This window comes from Amaranthus tricolor, chromosome 11 (genome assembly GCF_026212465.1).
Source record: "Amaranthus tricolor cultivar Red isolate AtriRed21 chromosome 11, ASM2621246v1, whole genome shotgun sequence".
Classification (NCBI taxonomy): Eukaryota; Viridiplantae; Streptophyta; class Magnoliopsida; order Caryophyllales; family Amaranthaceae; genus Amaranthus; species Amaranthus tricolor.
In genome coordinates, this window is record NC_080057.1 from 22866589 (window position 1) to 22889985 (window position 23397).

At 31.5% G+C, this 23397-nt stretch overlaps 2 protein-coding genes across 3 annotated transcripts; one reads left to right on the forward strand and one right to left on the reverse strand.

Annotated features, from left to right (window-relative positions):
• Positions 1 to 478: 478 nt before the first annotated feature.
• On the forward strand, positions 479 to 12163 carry LOC130827435 (uncharacterized). Of its 2 annotated transcripts, none has more exons than XM_057693155.1 (16): positions 479 to 730; positions 825 to 933; positions 2461 to 2532; positions 2608 to 2766; positions 2855 to 2928; positions 4283 to 4385; positions 5345 to 5387; positions 6670 to 6732; positions 7546 to 7772; positions 7944 to 8064; positions 8473 to 8576; positions 10162 to 10275; positions 10344 to 10511; positions 10598 to 10741; positions 11297 to 11442; positions 11577 to 12163. In XM_057693155.1, exons 1-16 carry the CDS (start codon positions 667 to 669, stop codon positions 11726 to 11728), a joined length of 1863 nt encoding a protein of 620 aa, XP_057549138.1. In that variant the 5' UTR covers positions 479 to 666; the 3' UTR covers positions 11729 to 12163. The 2 variants fall into 2 exon arrangements, with proteins under 2 accessions (XP_057549138.1, XP_057549139.1); XM_057693156.1 differs by having other exon boundaries at positions 2464 to 2532.
• A 10330-nt stretch (positions 12164 to 22493) lies between these two features.
• On the reverse strand, positions 22494 to 23150 carry LOC130827437 (glycine-rich protein 23-like). The gene has a single exon (XM_057693158.1). The coding sequence runs from the start codon at positions 23097 to 23099 to the stop codon at positions 22677 to 22679; it is 423 nt and encodes a 140-aa protein (XP_057549141.1). The 5' UTR covers positions 23100 to 23150; the 3' UTR covers positions 22494 to 22676.
• Between the last annotated feature and the right edge of the window lie 247 nt (positions 23151 to 23397).

A 23397-nucleotide genomic window follows, 5' to 3' on the forward strand; every position in this document is an offset into this window, starting at 1 on the left:
ACTTAAATGTGATTACTTACAATCTCAAAATATTCAATTAGAGAAATTAACTGATTATATGGACATATATTGAATGACCGAATTAATAAATTATTAGTGTATAAGCTTCTTATCAATATAATTTTGAGGTTAAAATTTAGAAAAAATTGATATTGATAAACTAACCTTTTACCCATCCGCTGTGAATAATCCTACCTTTCAATTATTTTTAAATAATTTAAATTTTACCTTTATTTTGCTACCAGTACACCCTTTTATTTTATAATAATCCAACTTTTGTCCTTAATTTGTTATCGGCATACCCTATTAGTATGCTGACAGCAAACTAAAGGAAAAAATTAAATTATTAAGAAATATTAAAAAATAATTTAAAGTTGAGATTATTTACCGCGGATAGATGAGATATTGAATTATTAATTTTAATTTTTTCCTAAAATTTAATATTTAATTTTAATATCAACTAAACTAGTTTTAATTTTAAATCTTGAAAAGTACAAGCGTATAACCCTAACTCCCTAAGGAACACAATCCTCTATTGCGAAAACAATTCCTTGTTTTCCTTCTACGATACCCTGTACGGAAAATCCGGTTTTGGTTGGGTTAACATTTTACTCATAAAAAATGGCGTCCTGTTGGTACTGAAGGAGGAAACTACCTTGTTTAGCCATGGCTACACCTCCATCTTTGATCAACCTTTGCTTTGGTGCCCTCAAAACTCAAATTCTTTATGGTATTCCATTCTTCTAATTTCTGCTCCTGTTTAGTTGATTATCGTTTTGAACATCAATTTTTGATCATTTTATTTGCTTAATTTTGGATTGCAGGGAATGATGATGGGATTCTGGAGGGAATTTATGAGCTTCCTGTTGAATTGTTTGATGGCTTACTGAACCAACTTCCTGCTTTAGCACTACACAAATTGCAATTACTAATGTTTGTGCTCTTATAGATCCCACTTTAAACCCTTTTTGAAGAAACCCTATTCTTATTATGCCAAATTGTTGAATCTCTCCAATTGTTTTTCTTTTGATTTTTTGTTGCTTGGATTTCTGTTTCTTTTATCAAACTGTAATTTTTCTTTTTCTCATTTTACTCTATGGGATTATAGTTCTTTGTTTTGGATTATAATGGACTGTATTAAAATGACTCATTAAATCATGTGCACTTCTTATTTATTTGAAGTTGCTGATGATTTTTATGAGCAAAGGTCAATCGAAAATTACTTTTTAGCACTAATAAGTGTATAAAAATGGTAAGTTTGTGTACATCTGATCCCCAAATCCCATTCTTGGTGGGAGCCGCTCAATGACATTCGTACAATGAAATGTTGCTGTTCATTTTACTCTTTCGGCCTATTTGTTTGTTATTAAATGGCGGTAAGGTAAATGATTTTTATTGTAAATTGTATGGATATGTGGTATGTAGTATGTCATTCTCATGGTAAGAAAGCTTTCGTCGTCAAATATGGATTTTTCTTTGGAGTTTTTCATTACTAGCTTATACTACCTTATTTTATCTTCAGTTTATTGCTCACTTATTTATACTCAATGCCTGAAAGACATTGAATTGGGTTTGGTGTTGACAAATTATATTTGATAGAGTACTTTGAAGGGTTTAATTAAATGGAAAGAGAATGCTTAAAAAGGGTAATCGTATTGTTAAGTATTTTTTGATTTGAAGAGTGGTAAGGGAATGAGAATGGTATGAGAGGAGATAAGGATGATGAATTTGCTTGTTTGTTTTTTACTACCCATGTCATTGTTGTCACGAAGTAATGAAGACATTACTCACACAACCGAAACAAACTTTAGGTAATGCATTTGCTTATTTGATTCCATTTCCAACCCTTTAAAATGAGCTACCAAACTCCCCCTAAAAGGAATACACATCAACTAAAAAATCCAAAAATATCTTTTGTTACGTCTCTTTGTTGCTCTTGGGATTTTTTATTGCCTTAAACTAACATTGTTATGTACAATCGTAGGAACTAGGAAGAATGTGGAGTGAACACCAATTGCCAATCGCTGCTCATGATGAATATAATCAATATTTGCTTGATGTTAGAACCAAGCATGAGTTGAAATATAGTTGAAATGTCCGTATTTGTGATGTGATTCTTAAACAAAAACAATTTTCATTCACGAGCTTGACTTATTCTTTTAAGCAACTTTTCAATTGGTCGTCTTTAATCTCTTTTGACAGTTTTAGGACTAAGGATGTTCAGTTCGTCATCAAACTACTAACCAGATTACTAGACTCACACTAGACTCACAACAATGTCAAAGCCTTATTCCTAATACGATTCTAGGCTACGGGTTCATTATTTTCCCTCATAAGATTACTTAACTCTAAGTGGTTGTGTCTATATATTGGATTCTTCAGTTTGACCTTGGAGGTTAGAGATATTCCTTTTAGTTCTTGATTTTTGTTTTTAATATTTTAACATTGTATTTTTTATAGCAGGCCTTCTGAAACCTTGAATAATTTTCATTTTGAAAGTGATGCTTCTGGAAATGGAAGGAAACGTGCGAGGTAAATTATTCCTCTCATTGCCATATTATCGTCTTTCCTGGGAAGATGGAATAATATTACATCCTTTTTTTTCAGATGTGATAAGTTTGATATTGCGTGGAAAACATTGTTTTACTCTCGTTGGCCTGAGCTTGTCAAGCATTTAAAAGAGACTTCCTTGTCAAGAAAACATGTGTTAGAATGTGAAACTATATGTGATTGGAAACAAAAGTATTGGGAATTGCATCTTCAAAAGTATGTGAGGCTATGAGGACACACCACCCTTTTTCCAAATAAAAAATTCATTTAATTGCTTCTTCCAGAATTCTCACTCAAATTTCAGTTGCTTTGATGCAGTTGCAGAAAGAGCTATGTTACCGTCTTTCAAAGGATGTGTCGGGGAAGTTAAAATCCCAGGTAGCTTTATGCTTTTTCGAGCTTGGCGTGTTTGTCAAGTTTATATGTGTAGATTAGCCTTATTTAAGTCATTGTTAAAGTGGACTATCGGCTACTGTTACTTTTTGTTATATTATGCTGATTCATCTTACTAAATGGATGTTGCACAGTTGCACCTTTGTTTGGCCTTTCGGACTCCTTTGGCTATTGTTCTCTTCTTTTGAGTCTTTAAACATCATTTCCTTGTGTGTTACGAGTAGCATTTGTTCCTGTATACAACATTTCTATTATCCCTATGCTATTAAGCGGTCCCCACCTAGGCAAGCGTTGAGGGTTGGATGTACTCATTCTTATTCTTGTAAGAACAAAGTGGTTGTTTTCAAATTGTCCTTTGATAATAAACATTATTCACAACTTCAAATAAAATATAAAGTCAATATGATTTAACTAACCTCTTTATTGTAGCCCATTATAATCCGAATCGAAAAACTATAAACCCGTGGCTCCATCGAGATTGAGTAAACCTTTATTCTTGTATAAATAAAGAAACCAAATTTAATTTTCTATTTTAAGAAAAAGAATAAATCCAGTTGACATTATATATAATACATACGACAATCGACATTCAAAAAGTATTCTAGAGTTCACATTGTGGCACAGTTTATGCATACAGAATTTAAATATAGTGGTTCCGAAACAATTATGTGGCGAAGAAAAGTCTTGCCTTTATTTTCTATTGTGTTTTACATAGACTGTTATATTCTTTTCTTTCAAACATATACAAAAATTGATTAATTATTGTACCTATTGGAAAGCACTCTATCCTTTCCGAAACTTAAAACAAACGTAATTCCGGCAGCCACATGGCACAACCCAATCGTCTTACTAGTTTAGGAAATCCAACAACACCCAAGTGGGGAAATGTGATATTCTCATGCATTTAGTAGTTCAGATTCATTACAGATCAAGTTGCATCCATGGGATATAGATTTATGCCTCATATTGTCTATTCACAAATGCGTCAAAACAAAGAGTTTGGATTATTATGACATCTATTGTTGGACCTAAAATTTGTAACTTGCTTAGTTGTGTACGTGTGTCATATATAAGAGTTTGTGTTATGGTGGTTTATTGAGTATTTCACCTTGAAATACTCATGGTTTTCCTTTGGCGTACTTTGAAATTTATAACAGGATAAGTTAACTAGTATAGTTGTATAGAAACCCAAGACTGGTTACTATTAGTGAAATCATGTTTCAAGTTGTCATGTGTCCAGTTGCATTTTTCATTGTGCTGCTTAACCTAGCTATTTGATCTAATTGGATATTTTTCGTATTCTTGCTTTTATGCTAAGTTCTGCTTGTAAATCTTCCAGGTCAGCTAATTAAAGTAATTGGATATGAGGAACCAGCAAAAGGCTCAATGCATCAGTTCTCTAGATTTCATGATCATTGCCAAGAGTTTGGATGTTATGTGAGGTCAGATTCTTTGGCTATGGTTTTTTCATGTTCAGCTTTCTTTCTCCCCCTTTACCAATACTAAAACTGAAAAAGGAAAGAAGATGGTCATCTCTTAATGTGATAGGTCTACTTGTCATCCATGACTTTCCCCATGCATAAGCCTGCATGATCATCTCTAATAATTTCATGTAAAATGTTACCTTATTTTATAGGAAACGTTGATGTTAATAGTCCTAACTCCTATCTATTTGATTTCATTTCTTCTCTAAAAGAGGAGGAAACAAAAATGAGGGAAAAGAAAGAAAGAAGAGGGGGGTTGTGTTCCTTTAATGAGTCACATGTGGTGCATGTGAGTAGCTTTAAATGCTACGTGTTGAAATTCGGCGGGGATCACTAGTTCCAAATATGTTCAAAGATGAGATAAAATGAATGTAAAGTATTTCTTTGTCCTCATATGTTTGCTACAAATGCAAACTTATACTCTTATTATATTTTGGGTGGGTTAGTGGGAAAGTAAGACAAATGTAGATTAAAAAAAGTGTGGTTGAGATGAAGATAGAGATTGTGTTTGTGCATGAGAATAGGAGACTGGTCTATTCCTCAAAACCAACTGTAGCAAATTTACTACGACGGACAAAAATGAAAAATGTAGGAAATTCAAAGATACATATGAAGTATGTTAAGAACTGCTTATGGAAGAGTGCCCTTAGTTTGGAATTCTTGCATAAGTTTCCTATTTTATTTTGAGGCTATGTATTTGTTTTCTTTCTCCAAATCTTTTGGGGTTAAGGTTCTGCTATTGTTATGTATTGGTTTTTTTGGGGAGTTACTTGCATGTATTTGGTGACACTTCTATTTTTCATTCTGGATTCTGTGGGAAAAATATGCTTATGTTGTCAATATCATGTTGCAGTTAATTACTTCAACTTATTGTGGAAAGATTGAAGGTTCTTATGTGAAACTTTTTGTTCCTGTAGATTTCTGCGACTTCAAAACATATTTTGTAACACGGAAGCCCTTGTAAGTTTCTGTCTATCTCTTGTTTTTAATATCAAAGCCATTTGTGTTTGCAGACTTGCTTTGTCAAGAGCAGTAAAGATGTTACCTTTTCTTATAATATAATATTGAACCAGTTTTACTAGAGATGGTTGCTTGTTTTGATTGGGTTTGTAGAGAAGCCCGACGAGTCCATGAGGGAGTACTCCACTAGGTCAAATAATGAATTGATTTCCATAGAACATTTCTGCATTAACCATCTTTTCCATTATCTCTCTTTGCTAATCTTACCAGTCTCTCTCTTAGGATTCCCTAGGCCTTACATGGATCTCTTAGCTTAGTTTGAGCGTAGGCCGAAGATAGGTAGATTGATAGATCATAGATTAATAAATGTGTATACTTCAGTCTTTCACCACTTAAATTCTATATTGTTTCTTTTGTTCAGATGGCATTTTTTTCTGCTGTTTTTTCACTTTAGCTTAATACCTTGACCTCAAAAGGGACATAAAAACTTATTCATGAGCATACTTGTGACATGATGGGTGGAAAAAACCTAAATTTTGCCGACATACTCTCTCCACCTTAGATTAAGTTCTTGTATCCTCTTTCCTATTACCTTAAATAAAAACTTTTCTACACCTAACTAATGAGATGAGGACCCTATGTCTTCCATACTCTATCTGTATTCCTTATGATGACCCCTGCTATCACTATATTTAAAATTATTATCAAAATGTTAGATTCAATCGTACTTTCTATCTTAAAAGGCTCTCACATCCTCTTGCTAATTGTTAATAAAAAATGTGCGTTTGGGATGAAGCGAGTAAATCTTAATGGTAGGGGACGTATCCTTCAATGACATAACATGTTGTTTCTACCTCTCTAACCAGTCTATCATGATACACATCATTAGGAGAATAGAGAATAGTATTGGGCTTTAGTAAAAATAATGAGCTTGGGAACATGGTTAATTGGAAAGGCCTGAATGAGAAGGTGTTGAAATAGAATCGATATGAAAGGTCAATGTCTGCTTCACACTCAATATAGACCTTTTGAATCTAAATGATTTATCAAATTTATGATATGTGACTATCATTGTTGTTCATCCATATCACTTTACTAAAAATTTGATGAAGGGGTGACTCATGAACTTGAATTCATTAGCTTGTGGTCTAAATTCTATTTTTTGTCATAGACAGGGAGGACTGGGAAGGGATGAAGTTCAATATTTTAAAGTTTCGTGGTTTAAAATTCTATTTTTTGTCATAGAAAGGTATTTCTCACAACTCATAATGTTCTCTTACAGTGTTTGTTAGCAAAAAGCAAGTTGAAAGGTTTGCTACTAAGGAGAATTTCCTCTGATATGCATGTAAGTCCATTCTTTTTAAATACTCCCTCCTATAACTTCTATATTTCCCATTTGGGATTTGACTCTATTCATCCATCGCTTTTAATCCGTGTTTTACTCTTAATTTATAAGTTAAAACATAGTCAAAGTGGAATTTTGATTGATTAGTCTCATGTAAATTTTATTAATATCAATTTTTTTATAATTTTAATATGCACAATTAGAAATATTAAGAATTGAATCGGTGCATTGGCAAGCGTGCAATCCCAAATGAGACAAATAGTAAGGATCGGAGAGATATGCCGCTTTTTAAGTATTGGAAAATTTCTGTTTCCTCGCACACCTAACCCGTAATTTCTCTGTGCTAGTGCATGCTATCTAAATTGGGATACTAGTGTAGTACGGATTAGGGAACAAGAAATTTGAGTGTGCGTCTCATGTTGAGGATATCTGATAAGTTTAGGTCATGATATCACATGCTCTCGTTTTTTTTGAGTAAGAAGTTGCACTCTTGAGTGGGTTGAAAGAATAGAGTGAGTTAGGGACGTGAGAGCCCAATTTAGTAGCTTCTGTTTGATTAAATATAACTAAGAAACTCAAATTATAACCTGGATCATTAAAGATTGAATGTTTATGGCTATGCAGTGCCATCTTCATAAATAATTCCTTTCCTCCTTTTTTTTTATTGCGCACCCAGTGATTAGGGGTATAAGCAGACCAATAAAACCAGGATCAGTAAGTATGGATACTTTTCAGTTTTCACATATCAAATGCACATCCCATCTAAATCAAATTACCAATGAGCTTTCTAAGTTATTGTCACGGCAATTGCAGCTTGATGGATTACGCATGATACTGAATCAGAACAGAGAAACTATAACTTCTCTAGAGTTTGTAAACTGCAAAATTTCATTGGCTTTCTTGGAAACAATTTGCTGCACGTTGGCTATGGAAGGTAAACAAATGCATGGAGTGAAGCATTTTGCTGTGAAAGCGTCAAAATTTTCAGAAGCTAATCTGGATTCTCTGCCACCACAACTCATTTCCTTTCTGTCATCAAGGTAATTTTGTTTTCTTATATGCGTAACCATACTTTCGCATTCGTCTTTTGAGGTCAGAATTTTATTTGGGGAATGCCAAATAAATCTGCTAGCATTTATGAGGTGTTCCTTCTGATGATCTCGTTCAATGGTAACAATTGTGCATTTTTCTTGGTTCGTTTGTCTCAATAGATCACTGCAGTCATTAAGCCTTTCGGATGATCAAATCGGGAGAAACTTTGCAAAATCAACTTTCACTGCCCTTCTTGATGCTTCGTCTGCTCTGTCCATCCTTGAGCTGTCAGATAACAATGTGAGCAAATTGTATCATCCTATATAATTATTTGTTTGGTTTCTGCATCTGAAGTATCCAATTGTTGGGAATTATAGGGGGGAAGCAGAGAAAAACTAAGGAAACAATTTAGAAGAGAGATAAAAAGAGAAAGATGTTTACTTGCTTTCTTGCTTGAAAATAAGTACAAAACACCATTTATATAGGGAAAGAAAGTTGCCAAATAATAAGAGTCACAACCTTTGGCCGTTCATGTACTCATAACTTCTAAACTATTCATGTATAGACTTAATGACGAACTTATTAAATGAGGGAGACTAAAAGTCTCATAAACTAACACTAACTTTGAAACTTCAATTATGATTTTTTTCTCTACAACTTGAAAATTGTGTTATGTATTAAAAAAGATAAATCCTAAAATTGGTGCAGATTTCAGGTTGGCTTTCCGATTTTCATTGCAACTCATCCAGTCAAGCCTTATCCTTGTGTGAAACAAGCAAGTCGTTGAAATCTTTGCGTGTGCTTAATCTAAGGTATGTATTATAGATCCATCTATGCTTATTCATGATATACATGGATGACACTAAGATATGATTTGATGCAACTGAGTATGCAAAACAATTTGGGTATTGGAACACTTCAAAATGACTATATGAAGAAAAATAACTTCTCAATGTAGTTGACAATTTTATGTTATTGCTACACAATGATGGGGGGGATTCCCATTTTACATAGAAGCTCTATTATGAGAACCTGATTGTCTGGATTGAAGTAATAAATGCTTAATTTAAAGTTATTTGATTGCTTATATACAAGGTTTTGACGTGCTATCCACTCCCTCCACTCCTCGAAGATCTTTACAATTATTGGAGCAATGGAATGTGGGATCAAGGACATAATGGAGATGGGGATGGAAGAAACATTTTACCGAAAGAGGAATGGACCAAAACAAACTTTATGGAATGGAATTAGCACTAGAAAAGAAATTTTCGTATTAAGTTGATATCCTCTTGTAGAAGAAGGTTCATCAAGAGAACAAAACAAATACTTTTATATCCTTCATCAAAATTAAAGTTCGGCTTTGAAGCCTTCATGATTGGAAATTAGACGTGATTGGTTTACCCAAGATACTTTTATTGATGAAGGTTTACCCAAGAGAAAGAAACAAAGAAACAATACAAAAGATTTATCTATCATGCTTGGTCGCCATTGATGTTTAGCTTTGAGCCCTTTGATATGTATAGCAATCCTAGATGCAATGTGACTTATTAAGATAGAAGTTCTATGGTGCATGTTGTTAGTTGATGATATCGTATCGGTGGATGAAATTAGACATGAAGTCAATGCTAATAGACATGTGGAGACAGACGTTTGAATCAATAAAGTTTAAACTAAATCAAAGAGATAGTAATTGGAACGTGTTTCGGAACAAAGGATCATAGTGAAGGGTTTGTAAAGTTAGATATGAAGGAACTTCTTTCAAGTGGGTGTTTCAAGTATTTTGACTCAATGTTTCACAATATTGGAGATACTAATAAAGATGATAAGCATAGGATATAGAGCGGGTGGCTCAAATAGAGAGCGCTCCCGCAATAAATTGTGAGCAAGGTGTGTCACTAAGGTTAAAGGGAAAATTCCACATGACTGCTAAGTGCTAATACTTTAGATCTGAATGTTCGACTTTCAGATTATAGGAAGATGGAGATAAGTATGTGCATGTTAGGATGAGTGAATGGACATACCCTAAAAAATAGAATACGAAATGAGAATATAAGAAAGGGTCTTGGATCGCAAATATTGAAGTTAAAATGAGAAAATCGTTTTTGTTAATTTGGTCATGTGAAGACAAAACAATAGATACGAATGGATTGAGAATATATGTGATTGATCATTGTTATTGTTTTTCTAGTTGTATTACTTGTATATTAGTATTAGATAGAGCCAAAAATTAAGTATGAACTTGGTTATTTATGATCTCTCCATTTCATTTGTTTCGGTTCATGTAGCTAACTCCATATTGTTGGGATAAAGGTTTTGTTATTATTGTTCGTTAATATTAATTTGAGCTCTTATGTATCCCCATTCATGCTGAATTTTATCGATCTTTTATTACCGTAGGGGAAATAATTTGCGGAAAAATGATATGGAAGACCTTAGATGTGCTCTCATTCATATGCCTGTTTTGGAGACTTTGGACTTAGCTGACAATTACATTGAGGATGATGGAATCAAGTAAGTTCTCTGTGCTGACCTGTTTCTGTATCGAGTTATAGATGTGAACTAATTCTTGAACGTTTCAGGTGTTTAATCCCCTACTTTGTCAAGTCCTCTGAGCACTTTACCCTTGCAAATCTAAATTTGAAAAACTGTGAACTCTCCTGTAACGGAGTGACCGAACTTCTGGAAGTACTCATAGCATTAAACTACCATTTGATTTCTCTTTCCCTGGCGGATAATGCTCTTGGAAGGTAGTTGTGATTGAAACTTATTTTTTAACCGATTGTTTTCACGTTTTATTTATCGATACTGATGCACGGTCGTGTTATGGAAAAAGTCAAATTGCACCCTTACTTGGAGACCTCATGCACACATCTATAAAGTCGCTCGATATAAGAGACATTGGACTTGGCTCTTCCGGTTTCCTAGAGCTTCGGATTAATATGCCAAATGTGGTGAAGCTAATCAGCATTGACATAAGGTACACCTTAGGCCTCCTTTTATGTTTTCATTTTCCAATCTTTCGGGATTAAAACTCTGGCTGTCTGGCATTGTTGTTGTCATTGTTACGGGGAACGGGAACAAGGAACACAACCTTGATTGACTTGAGAACGATTGGGTACGAGAAACATATGTATAAAAAATATATTTAAAAAACAAAATTTAAATGATTTTTTTTGCTTTAAGAAATTGTTTTTAAGTGGAGTTTTTTTGGTTTTTTAGGTTTTATCTCGTTTTTTCCTTCCTTCTTTATTCTTTAATTTGTAAATGAAGGCCAAAATACTTTTCTAAAAAAGTCTTCCACACCGGGATGCCGCCCTGAGCGATTTGTGTCGCGTTTCGTGGTGATTGGGGACTAATGTTGCCGGATCAAGGAACGTGGCTATGTTCCACGTTCCATGTAACTATGATTGTTAACCATTTAACATAAATAGGTTTTTAATCCGGGTCATGGCCTAAGCAAGCCCGGGCCTAAACTCTACCTTGTCTACATTCTGACCGGTATGAAAATTAAAATCTAAACAACTTTTCGCAGTGAAAATCGTGGTGGGATCCAAGCTGCAGAATTTCTTGAAGAATTGATCTCTAGAGCTCCAGAGCTTGTTGAAGTTTATGCAGGATACAATTTAATGCCTCCAGAATCCTTGAAAATTATTTATTCAGCCCTTAAGATTGCTAAAGGTATGCAACATCTATGGAATATTCTATTGAAGATCCATCTTTGGTTTTTGGTATTAATAGTTCTGCATATGCATAGTTCCGAAATGAACGAGTACTCTTCATTTTAACATGAACTTAAAACCACGACAAATCAGGTACACTTCAGCGTATCGAACTTTTGGGAAACCAAAAACTTTGGCAGGCTGATCATGTCTCGGCGCTCTCTGAATTTCAACGTCATGGAGAGCCAATCGTGCTGATTCCTTCATCAACTTTCCAGGACGGACCTTACGATGATGATCCATAGAGAACGAAGGGATAAGGCTTACGATCAGTACGGGCTTCCCCCCTTCTGGTGTCATGTATGTTCTAATTTCAACCATACAATTCTGCAATCAGACAGTCTCCTTAAGAGACCGTCTTTCTGAGAGACCACTCAGCCCAGTCCATTAAAGTTTAATTAAACTAAAAAATGATAATGGGCCGACCAAATTAGAAATGGTCTCTTAAAAAGACTGTCTCTCACAAAAATTTGTGTTATGCAATTTGTATTATTAGATGTTATTAGATAAAGTTAATGAATTGATAAACTTGGGTATAAGTTTAGACAATCTCAAATTATTATCAACAGTAGTCTTCTTATCAAATATTGATAAAAATAGCTATATTATTTAGGAAAATTTGTAAGTAATGCTCTCAACTATTGCTTATTGAATTAAAATACCCTTGATTATTTATTTAACTTTTATATCCTAAATATTGGGATACTTAAAATATTCAACTAAGAGCCCAATAAATACGAATGTAAATATCACAAAAATATGTGAGACAATACACCCAAAGTTTAATATATGAGATGATAAATTCAGCCCTAAGAATTGCTCAAATTAGTCTTTTTTGTGTCTTTTCTTAAACTACCCGCACCAAAACATACAAACAGAGATGCAACATTTTCCGTTTTGTTAATTAATTACTTATACAGGGACAAAATAGATTTTCTACAAATTAGGGCTTTAAGTTGAGCAAAATTTAGGGCTTACTTTAGCACAATCCGTTTAATATTTCTAAAATCCAATACTAAAATATGATCCATAATACAATCAAAATCAAGAGGAGGATGAGTCTTGAGCATTTTGTAGTTTTATGTATGGCTCAAAAAGTTCCCAAATTTTTTTTGGTCAGATTGTAGTTGTGCCATTTGCAATTGAAGAGTCTGTACTTTCACTTGAGTACTCATTGAGTCGAGTACCAATGTTTCAACCCTATCAACTTGGTTACCAATCCGATTAATGATACCTGAGAGCCTAATCACCTCTTCCCTATTGTGGTGGGTCTTTTCGTCAAACTCCTTCATAATTCTCTCGGATATCCTCTTCTTCGTTCCATTTTGGTTTGTAGGATCCTTTCTTTGATATAATTTTCTTCCTCTCTTCACTAAGCCACAGACCATAACATCTCTGAGCTCGGAGATTCCACGCCGCACGAACATGGGAAGTGATTTTAGAGGGCCACTTCCAATATTTCTGAACATAAAATACATAAACATATAAATTGTTCACTTAATCAATGGAATTGATGGTCGAGTGTCTTCCTCATCCGAGAAAGTGACAACCTCGACATAACTCTCTTTAGTTGACTGATGTTCCCTTAAAGAGCAACTCGCAGAGTTCTCAATTTGTTTATTCTTGCATCACCCTTCAACTCGATTCACCCAACGAAGCGTTGTGTCACAAAACCCTTCCTAAATGAATGCATCCACACTTCATTCAAACTTGTAATAACATGATTTTTGGACTTCTTATAAAGACATCTAATCTCCGATCTTCACTTGCAAAATTCAAAAAAAACTTCTACTCCTTGCATGCATTGTCTATTATATGCTCCATTGATAAGTCTTTTGTCCATCCTACTTATGTCATTAAACAAATCTTTCATTGCACAATCCTACGATTATAATTATAATTATTTATTCGTTATTTAATGATTTTTTAATACTAACAATTAATATTATTTATAATGTAATAAGATCGCAGTTTAAAAATAATATTAACAAAGTGTGATACATATGCTGTAATGTATTAATATAGTGGTGCATATATATTGTGTGACACACAACAGGCAACAAATGTGTTTTACCTGATCCACTCCGGCCCAGGAAGGAATTTTTTATAAAATAATTTGAGCTGACCCAATTAAAATCGTATCACGTTGAGATGACCTAAATAAAGAATTAGTGAATCCACAAACACTTTGGGCGTAGCATAATTAGCAGTTTTTTGGTGTCTTTTTGCATATATAATTGTCAAACTAGGTACAAAAAGGCTCTTTAGAGCTTGTAAAGAATTGGTGGAAAATTTAAAAAATCAAAAAAATGAATCAAATAATTCAACTTTCAAACTTATTTTAAAAGTAAGCGTGAATTCTTAAATCTGAGGTTTGGGGCTATTCGCAGTTAGTAACTACGAACAGGTCAAAACAGGTCAAATAGCTTTTCGTAGTTAATAACTGCGAACAGTGATTTTGTATTTTTTGACATGTTTGCAGTTTCGCTTACTTTTGAAATAAGTTTAAAAGTTGGATTATTTGGTTCATTTTTTTGATTTTTTGACTTAATTTCAAATTTTCGAATTGGTGTTTGTAAGTGTAGTTCACTTTTATTTGTTTTTCCATTTTGAGTGGTCTGTCTTCAAGGGTCTATGTTCAATGGCTTTTTTTTTCCCTTTTTGGGTTTTTTTTTTTTTTATGTCGACGGGCTTAATTTCTTCTCTTTTTAAGTGTTTTATTAATATATATTCTTTAATTTTAAAAAAAAAGAAAAACATATTGTATATAAGTAAATATCATGATAATATCAATTTGAACAACCCACATTGAACATAAATAATAAGAACATATATCTCATAACATAAGTATTTCTTTCAATTTAAAAAAAAAGAAAAACATATTATGATATAAGTAAATATCATGATAATATCTATTTGAATAACACACATTGAACATAAATAATAAAAAGGATATTTAACATTAAATACTTTTAACAAACCTCAGGGAAGAATTATAAGCGCCGACGTATTGCACTATTTTAAATATATATATATATATAAATATAATTTCTGTAATAATTTGTAAAAAAAATTGTATGTTTCTTAAGAGTTCAATGCATATTACCCGAACTTCAATCGTAATTTATAGGCAAGTATGAGTGGGCGACTATGAATATGCATTTTGTAATTGTCCCAAAATTTTTTGAAAATATTTTTTCACAAAAATTTACCAACAAGAATGTAGTTGGTATCTTGTTGCTAACTTTTTGGTTTCCGCCCATTCCCACCAAAAATAAATCGCCCTTCCAATTTGATTTTTAAACATTTTTCCTACAAGTGTTTGTTGAGAGTTCGTAGGAAAAACACCTACAAAAAACAAGGATGTTGACATTTTGTTGGAAAATATCTACTCGTCTGTTTTGATAGAATTGTATAAGAGAAAAAAAGAGATTTTTAAGAATAAATTAGATATTGATAATAAATAAAGAGAGATAATGAATTGTGTGGATGAAATTAAAATAGAGTTAAAATGTATAGATGAGATTGAAAGAAAGTGATGGGTTATTGTCCAAAAATAAAAATAATGCAAATTATATGGGACGGAGTAAAATAATAAATGATGCAAATTGAGTGGAACGTAGAAAGTATAAATTTAACAACTGTAGGAAACCTGTTGACAATTACCAACAAGACCCGTTTTGTGAGCAATTTGTTGGTATTTTCCAACGAAAACAATTTGTTGGTATTTTCCATGATATAATTATTTTGTATGCATACAATAATTTTTTTGTAGTGTTTGATGGAGGATTTATTACTTCATATAAACGCTAGCAAGGTTGTAATTAATATGTTTTGAAGTCACTGAAAATGAAATTAAATAAAATAATTTGTTATTATCCCTGATATATATAAGAGATTATTTTTGATTCTTGACGTTTATTATTATCACACACAAACCATTGGATCTGAAATTTGATCAACTTATGGGAGACAAATACGACCATATAATATATTTTGAATAGTTAGATTGTCATATGGAGTTTTGCCTTGTTTATGATCGCAAATACACCAAAAATGAAATATCTTCTAAATTATAACACGTGCTACGGATGCTATATATTAGATTCACCTACATTTATACCTTCCTGTCTCAGAAAAAGAAATAAAAGTTAATGGTTTTGGACAGAAAAAGTTAAAAAAATTTTCGATTGTAAGACGTTCAATAATACGAGGGTACCTTTAGTAATTAAAAAACTTAAGGGTACCATTGATAAAGTATCAACACTCAGATGTATCATTGATAATTTCCTTTATAATAATACTACTATTTATTTTTGCGTAGCGTCGTAGAGACTGGTCTTAATCTTGATATGTACTAAAATCTCCATAAAGTACAAAATTTTATGGAACAACAAAGAGTAAAGAATAAAACAAATACAAAGATAAATTCGACAGAAATCTAATATGTAAAGAAAAAAGTGCAAATTTAATTTAAATTCTTGCTCAGTTTATATTTAAAAATTATAAAAACTGTCAAATAATTATTTCGGTTGATAATGTAGGACGAAGTGGTCTTTTTTTAAAATTATGTTCACTGGCAACGCAAGCTACACCTTTTAAATTTAGGGTCTAAGTCTTTTTTTTGTTGCATTATTTTATTTTTATGTCGAATGTTCGTTGGTTCAAATTATTTTCGGGTCCATTTGTCTTTCTCATAAAATAGTCGCTTAGTATATCGTTTTTAAGGCTTAGCAAGAAAATACAAAATTTAAGTCGGAACATAAACTCTAAAGTGATCCTAATTTAAAAAACATAAATTCTAAAGCGATCCTAATTTAAAAAATGTACGGGTCAAAACATAAGAGAAAAAGGTAAAGATGGAAATAATTCAAAAGACATTTTTCATTTATCATTAATTAAAAAATTGCAATACATAGAATAAAGCTATAATGCTTACATAGACAAGCAATAAACACACAAATTAACCAAAATGACAAGACACAAATCACCCAAATTAAGCAAATCAACTACATGGAATACATAAACCATGCAAAGCCAATAAGCCATGCAAAACCCTAGCTTAAACTCCTTAAAACCCTAATTAACACCAACAACCCTCTTCATTTCCACCATCACGAAACCAAACCCACACAATAACTAGCTTAAAACCCTAACTAAAACCATTTTCTAAAACACTCAATTTAGGACACATACATATAATTAACTAACATTTAAGGAATACACTGGACACGATAATAATGATGATTTAAGGAATAACGCCAACACCACCACCAGCACCACCGACACCACCAACAGCTCCACCAACAGGGAAACCAACACCACCAACACCACCACCAATACCAGAGAAACCACCAACACCACCAAAGGGACCCACAAATCCAACACCACCACCAATAGCACTACCGACACCACCAAATACAATGTTCTTATTGTCATTAACACCTTTACCATTGTTATTAACACTAGGGTTAATTTTCTTGGTGTTATCAATCACATTGTTATTGCTCATTTTCATGGTCCTAGTAGCAAAAGCCAAGTGGCTAACCATGAAAAGTAACAAAACAACACTAAATAAGATTGCACAAGACTTCACCATTATTTTCTTCTTAATTTTCTCTCTTTTTTTCTTTTATTATTGATTGGTTTAATATGAGGCAAATGATGCTTGGTGCAGTGAGCTTGGTGAAGTGGGTTATAAAGAAAAGGATTGGAGTGGGGAAGTTGGGTTTAATAAATGAAAATTTAATGAAAATCTAAGACTAGACTGATATTGGGTAGATAGTAGCATTTGTGACTTTGTTCAGAAGAATTTATGTGATCTAAAGAAGTGCCAGCTTGATACATGGAGTTGAACTATACATTTATTATGTAAATTGGTAATGTTGGTGACTTTGGAACAAAAGCTAGGGTTTTGGTTTGACATTGGTGTTTCTTTTATGATGAATTAAACAAGGCTTTGGGATGGTGATAAAGTTTAAATTTTTTGTTGAGTTTATTAAACTAGGTTGGATTTATTGTAAATGTCAGGAATATTAACGAAAAATTATGAGGTGTATACATTCTATAAGCCAAGGAGATACCATCCTGAAACTATATGGCCGTGGGAGGAAGGGCTCTAATGACTTTGGAACAAAAGTTAGGGTTTTAGTTTGATATTGGTGTTTTTGTTTATTGATGAACAAAAAGAAGGGTTTGAAGGGTGATAAAGTTTAAACTTTTCATTGAGCTTGTTTTTGACAAGATATTAGAAGTCCATGTTATAGATTTGAATTTCATCCACCCTTCTTTCAAGTAAAATTATATGCACCAATTATGAAGGAGATTTGTGCTGCATTCATAATTACGACTCTTGTGTGAAGAAGCGTGAAAAAATATACTCCATATGAAGGAGTATAACATATCTTAGGCCTTAGGGCTTTAACAATCAACTTCAATTTTTGATTAAGTTGAAGGGATCACAAGTTGAGCTTTTAGGATCAAACTTTGACATAAAGAGAAAAATCTTTTGAACCCAAAAATTTTTCACAAGAAATCAAGTACTACCATATGTCATATTGTCATGGAGATTTATTTTTTAATGGTACAAAAATTAAATATAAATGGTCAAGCATGTTGAATTACGTGGTTTTTAATGTAAACTTGTATTTTTTTTTTAGGCAAACATTTGACTTTTATATAAAGGTCTTTGGGAGTAATAAGATGGTGAAAGTTTGAAAAAATGACCCAAAATCCCTATCAGATAAGGAATCATGTACTAAAACAGGGGAAAGCGACGAGTCATCAATTTTTCCTACTGATCTCGTTGAAAGTTACTGAAAGGAACATCGTTATCAAAGGAAAGCGATGACCCGTCGCTTTCACCTAACCCAGAAGCGACGACTCGTCGCTAATCTCTGGAAAATGATCGAGTTACTTCTTGAATTATTATCATTAAAAGAAAAGTAATGTATATGCTAATTATTGAGGTAGGCTGAGAAAAGGGACTAGTTGAGAATTTTACCCATAAATCTAGAACTTACCTAGAAAAGACAATACATATTCCAATCAAAATAAGACCCATTTAAAATTTCCAAAGATAGGCAATATTAAAAAAGCTTGTTCTTCCGATCAACATACAACACCTGCAAAACAATTAATTATTTAATTAATTATGACCATAACACCTCAACAACCGTCCATCTAAGTCAAACTCTTAGTTGACATGAACTTGACCCTTCTTATTTGCACCTTTTTAGTGCTTATACAACCAAGTGAAAATTTTAATTAGTTATTTGTCATTGCTTGGTTGTAACTAATTTTGTACAAGCATTTGGTAAGCTTGATAAATAAACGTACCATTATGCCAATGGCCAAGCTCACTTCAAGTGTCCACCATACATCAACCTTTACTTAATGAGAATTTATGTCCAAATCTATCAAAGTCATTAATTAAAGTCATTCATTAAAAATTTTATTGATATTAACTTGTGTAACATAATAGAAAAATAATAGCAAATTAATTAGTTTGATACATATGTAAAGATGAATGTTTTGCGCGTGGACAAATTTAATGGATGATTCGGATAGACAAACAACAACACTTAAAAATACTAAATGTAATTGTACTGCAGCACAAAGTGCCTACGATCAAACTCTGCAATAAGCAAGAAATGGCATTCCACTTGTATATATATTTTTTTTGAGTTATTTGTGACATGACTTATTTTTTCTCTAAAAATCGCCCGTAGTTCTATGCAGCTTATAGGGCCTATAAAGATTTGTACATCTATTATATAAAGTTTCATGGTAGTTAACCTATGATTTCACACAATTTTATATCTATGAAAATATAATTTATATCTTGAGATTTGGTTCTTAATAGATTTATAAATATATCTAAAATCTTGATATTCCAATAAAACTTACAAAAAAAATAGATATAGACCGTAAATCTTAATCTGTTTGGACCCTGAAATAAAAGTATTTATTTTGTTTTTTTATCATCGAGTCAACTTTAAATCATGTTTTTCGAGTTAATTTAAAATCAAGTGTCTTGTTCATAGTATTAATACTGACATAACTTTAATTAAATTAATTTTAAAGTTATTTTAAAGTCGAGTCAAAGTTAAAAAAATATCAAATTAGTGAATTTATTTTGTATAGCTATGCTCTAAACATAGGCCAGAAGAATGGTACACATTCTGCAGTCCAATTAATTTGAGGTTGAGTAGACTTAGTAATGTCACTGCACAAGCACTTGACCAGTGACAGCAAACACTTCAATTGTGATCCATTTCTCTTTTCTTATGTTATTCTTTTAAAAGAAAAATTATTACATGATTATTTGTAGTGATTCTACATGTTAAAATATATGTATGTGAAATTTTTTTAATTTATTTTGACATATAAAATATTTTATATAATTTTTTATTAAACGTATTTATAAATGTTTAACCTTATACGTACATTTAAAATTGTTCAAAAAATAAATTAAAATACCAAAAAGACCAAAGGTAATACTAGCTACTAAATCTTTTTTCAAATTTCATCCAGCTCTTGTTATTTACAATTATATATATATATATATATATATATATATATATATATATATATATATATATATATATATATATATATATATATATATATATATATATATATATATATATATATATATATATATATATATATATATATATATATATATATATATATATATATATATATATATATATATATATATCAATTTGGTCCTAATGGCTACCCATACAAAAAAGAAATCAATTTGGATTGAAGCATTGAACTTTACATATTCCTATTTTTCTAGCCAAAATTAATTTTTTTTATCTATTTCATCAATTCTCAAATTAATAAGCGAATTGAAAGTACTTTCATCAGTCCATAACTATTACAAAAATATTCTATTTATTCTTCAATTATTTATAAATTTTTATAGTTTTTAAAATTAATTATTATTAATGTATAGGATATTTTGAAATTTTAAAATCTAATATACTTTTATTTTAGATTTATTTTTGTTAGTTATACTACTAATTACTTAAATACAATACTTAATTTTAATATCTTGCGACTAAGTCACCTTTTATACTTTATAGGGAAAAGTTTGTCTTTTTAATATAAACTGTAAAAAGTATTTTTAGATAGTTTAATGTTTTTTTATATTTTTACATGTGTTATTAGTAGTCGTAACACATTTTTTCTAAAAAAAATAGTTGTAACAATTTATATAAAATAATGTGACATTTAATTTATTAATTTTTTTTTTGTTATTGTATACTCCAGATTTTAACCATTATCCTTTATTCAAAAAATCTGAAAAGTAATGTATAATTTATCTATTATAAGTTTATTTAATTTCTTTGCTTTATACAAATATTCTTAAAAAAATGAAAATAAAGTCTTGCACTAATGAGAACTATTTAATTTTCAACTAATATGAATTTCTTCACTTTTCAACTAGTTGGATCTTCAAGTCACATTTATTTTATTATGATCCATTCTGATCCATTCTAATCCATTTGTCATGTGATTTGTGTCCGAAAAGGACTAGAATAATTTTACATTTTATTTTCTTATTTTATACATATATTGTTGAAACTACGATTAAACCTTTATCTGAGGCAAAAATTTTATTTTAAGTAAAATAGTTGTTTCAAACGACAAAACTAATCCTCCTTTTAGACCAACTATTCGAGATTTTATACCCTATCAAAAATCGTTGTTTAAAACAATGAGTTTCAGTTGGGTACAAAATTGACGTAAAAACCTTATTATTATTATTATCATTATTATTATTATTTATTATTATTATTATTATTATTATTATTATTATTATTACATGTTTTAATGAGTTAATTGTTTTCTTTAATATCAAGTCAAATATCAAAAGTTTCCCTGTCAAAAATAAAAAAAAGGCGGGAAAATTTTTAATGACAATGTGACACGTGTATCAAATCGTTTCTTCATTAGTGTATTTTATAATAATTAGGATAGGCTAAGAAAATGGAGAGAAATATGTGAAAATTAAAATTCAAAATATTTTCCTAAAAGTAGCTAGTACTTTTTCTCCATATAATACGAGACTCGACTAACTGATTATTATTTTAGATGGCATGGGCACTTCTTGGCATATTCGAGTAGTCCGATTGTTTGGGCCCTCAAAAATAAGCGGCCCCAAATTAGTTTTAAGATGTATTTTTTTGTATAATTAACTTTTGTAGTTTTAATAAATTCGTTTGATGTATGAGATGAAATTTGTTTTGTAATTGCAGTTTATGTGCAAATATTTAAGTATAAACTATTTTATTAATGTGTAATTGTATATTTTCGTGTTAATTATTTTTACCGCAAAAGGCATAAGGAAATAAGTGCATGGAATTCTATAATGCAATAATGATTGTCAAGATGTCTTATTAGATGAATAATCATAAGTACAAATATACAATGCAATAATGTAGAATATAAGAAAAGTAAATAATTACATGATATTCTACAAATTAAGAATATTTACAGAATATTCTAATTATACTACTCTATTATAAGGGCCTTATTTCGAAATAGATTAAAAAATATAGACTCCTCATAATATTTGCTACGCCGATGTTAGCTCGTAATAATTTGAAGCTTGAAAGCTTATTGTTATTGTTAGAGTATATAACATATCTAAAAGCCAATGTGATAAGAGGTTATAGGTTCGAATCTCAACCACCCCTCATTTAAAGTGGACATCCACACTTCTAGCCGAATGGACTCTTATGTGAGAGGGCGTGTTAGAGTATATAACATATCCTAGGGCCTCAACCATCAGCTTAAGCTTTTTTGGTTGAAATGGTTTCTTTACAATTATGTCACTTTGAAGCTTAAATGGATAAAAGTTTTTGTAGCAACTAAAAGTCTAAAGCTGCCTAAAACGTCAAATATTACAAGTATTTTAAAATAAAAAAAATATATCAATCACTTGGAAAAAATTATTTCATTACGACATAATAAGACAAAATATTTCGATTACTTCAAAAAAACCAAACAAAACAGTACACTTAACTAAGTTAAACCATAATATAACAACATAATTATCTTATAACAAAATACTTTCTATGTCAAGTTAAATTCGTTACACTACATTTAACAGTTTTCACTTAAATAATTTATGTTATGTAACAAATTTAAAAAGACATAAAAAATACACATATTTTAAGGAAGACCTCCAACACAACCAGCACCACCGCCAACTCCAGCACCGCCACCAGCACCACCAAGCCCACCAACTCCTCCTAAACCACCTAATCCACCAGCTCCGCCACCTAAACCACCTAATCCACCAGCTCCGCCTCCTAAACCACCCAAGCCTCCAATACCTCCAAGACCACTTCCTCCGCCAATGCCGCCCACTCCTCCGACACCACCAAGACCTCCAATAGGAATAACTCCGGCAACTCCACCAACACCACCTCCAATTCCACCAAAAGAAACAAAGTTTTTCTTGTCATTAGTTGGTGCTAATGCACCTTTCTTTGTGGTGTCTACTACATTAGTAGTGGGTGTATTTCTTGCTCCATAAGCAAAGTGCACTAAAATTAGTGTCACCAAAATTGTAATGCCAAAACTCTTGTCCATTTTCTAGTGTTTTTCTTTTTTTTTTTTTTGTTCACTCACTCAGTCACTTAGTGATGTTTATTAATTAATTTGCATATGACTATTGAAGGAAATGTGACTTTATATAATGCTAGGAAATGAGACTAGTAATTAACACTTCTGCCATGGAAGATGGTAGTGAGATAGTTGGATATAATAAATGAGTCCAGTTAGAATTTGCTGGATACATGCAAATTTTCTGAGCAAAAATTTAATTTTTTTTACAATCGTTATATGAAACAATGAAACAGTCTCATTATGATATAAGTTCTATAGAGAA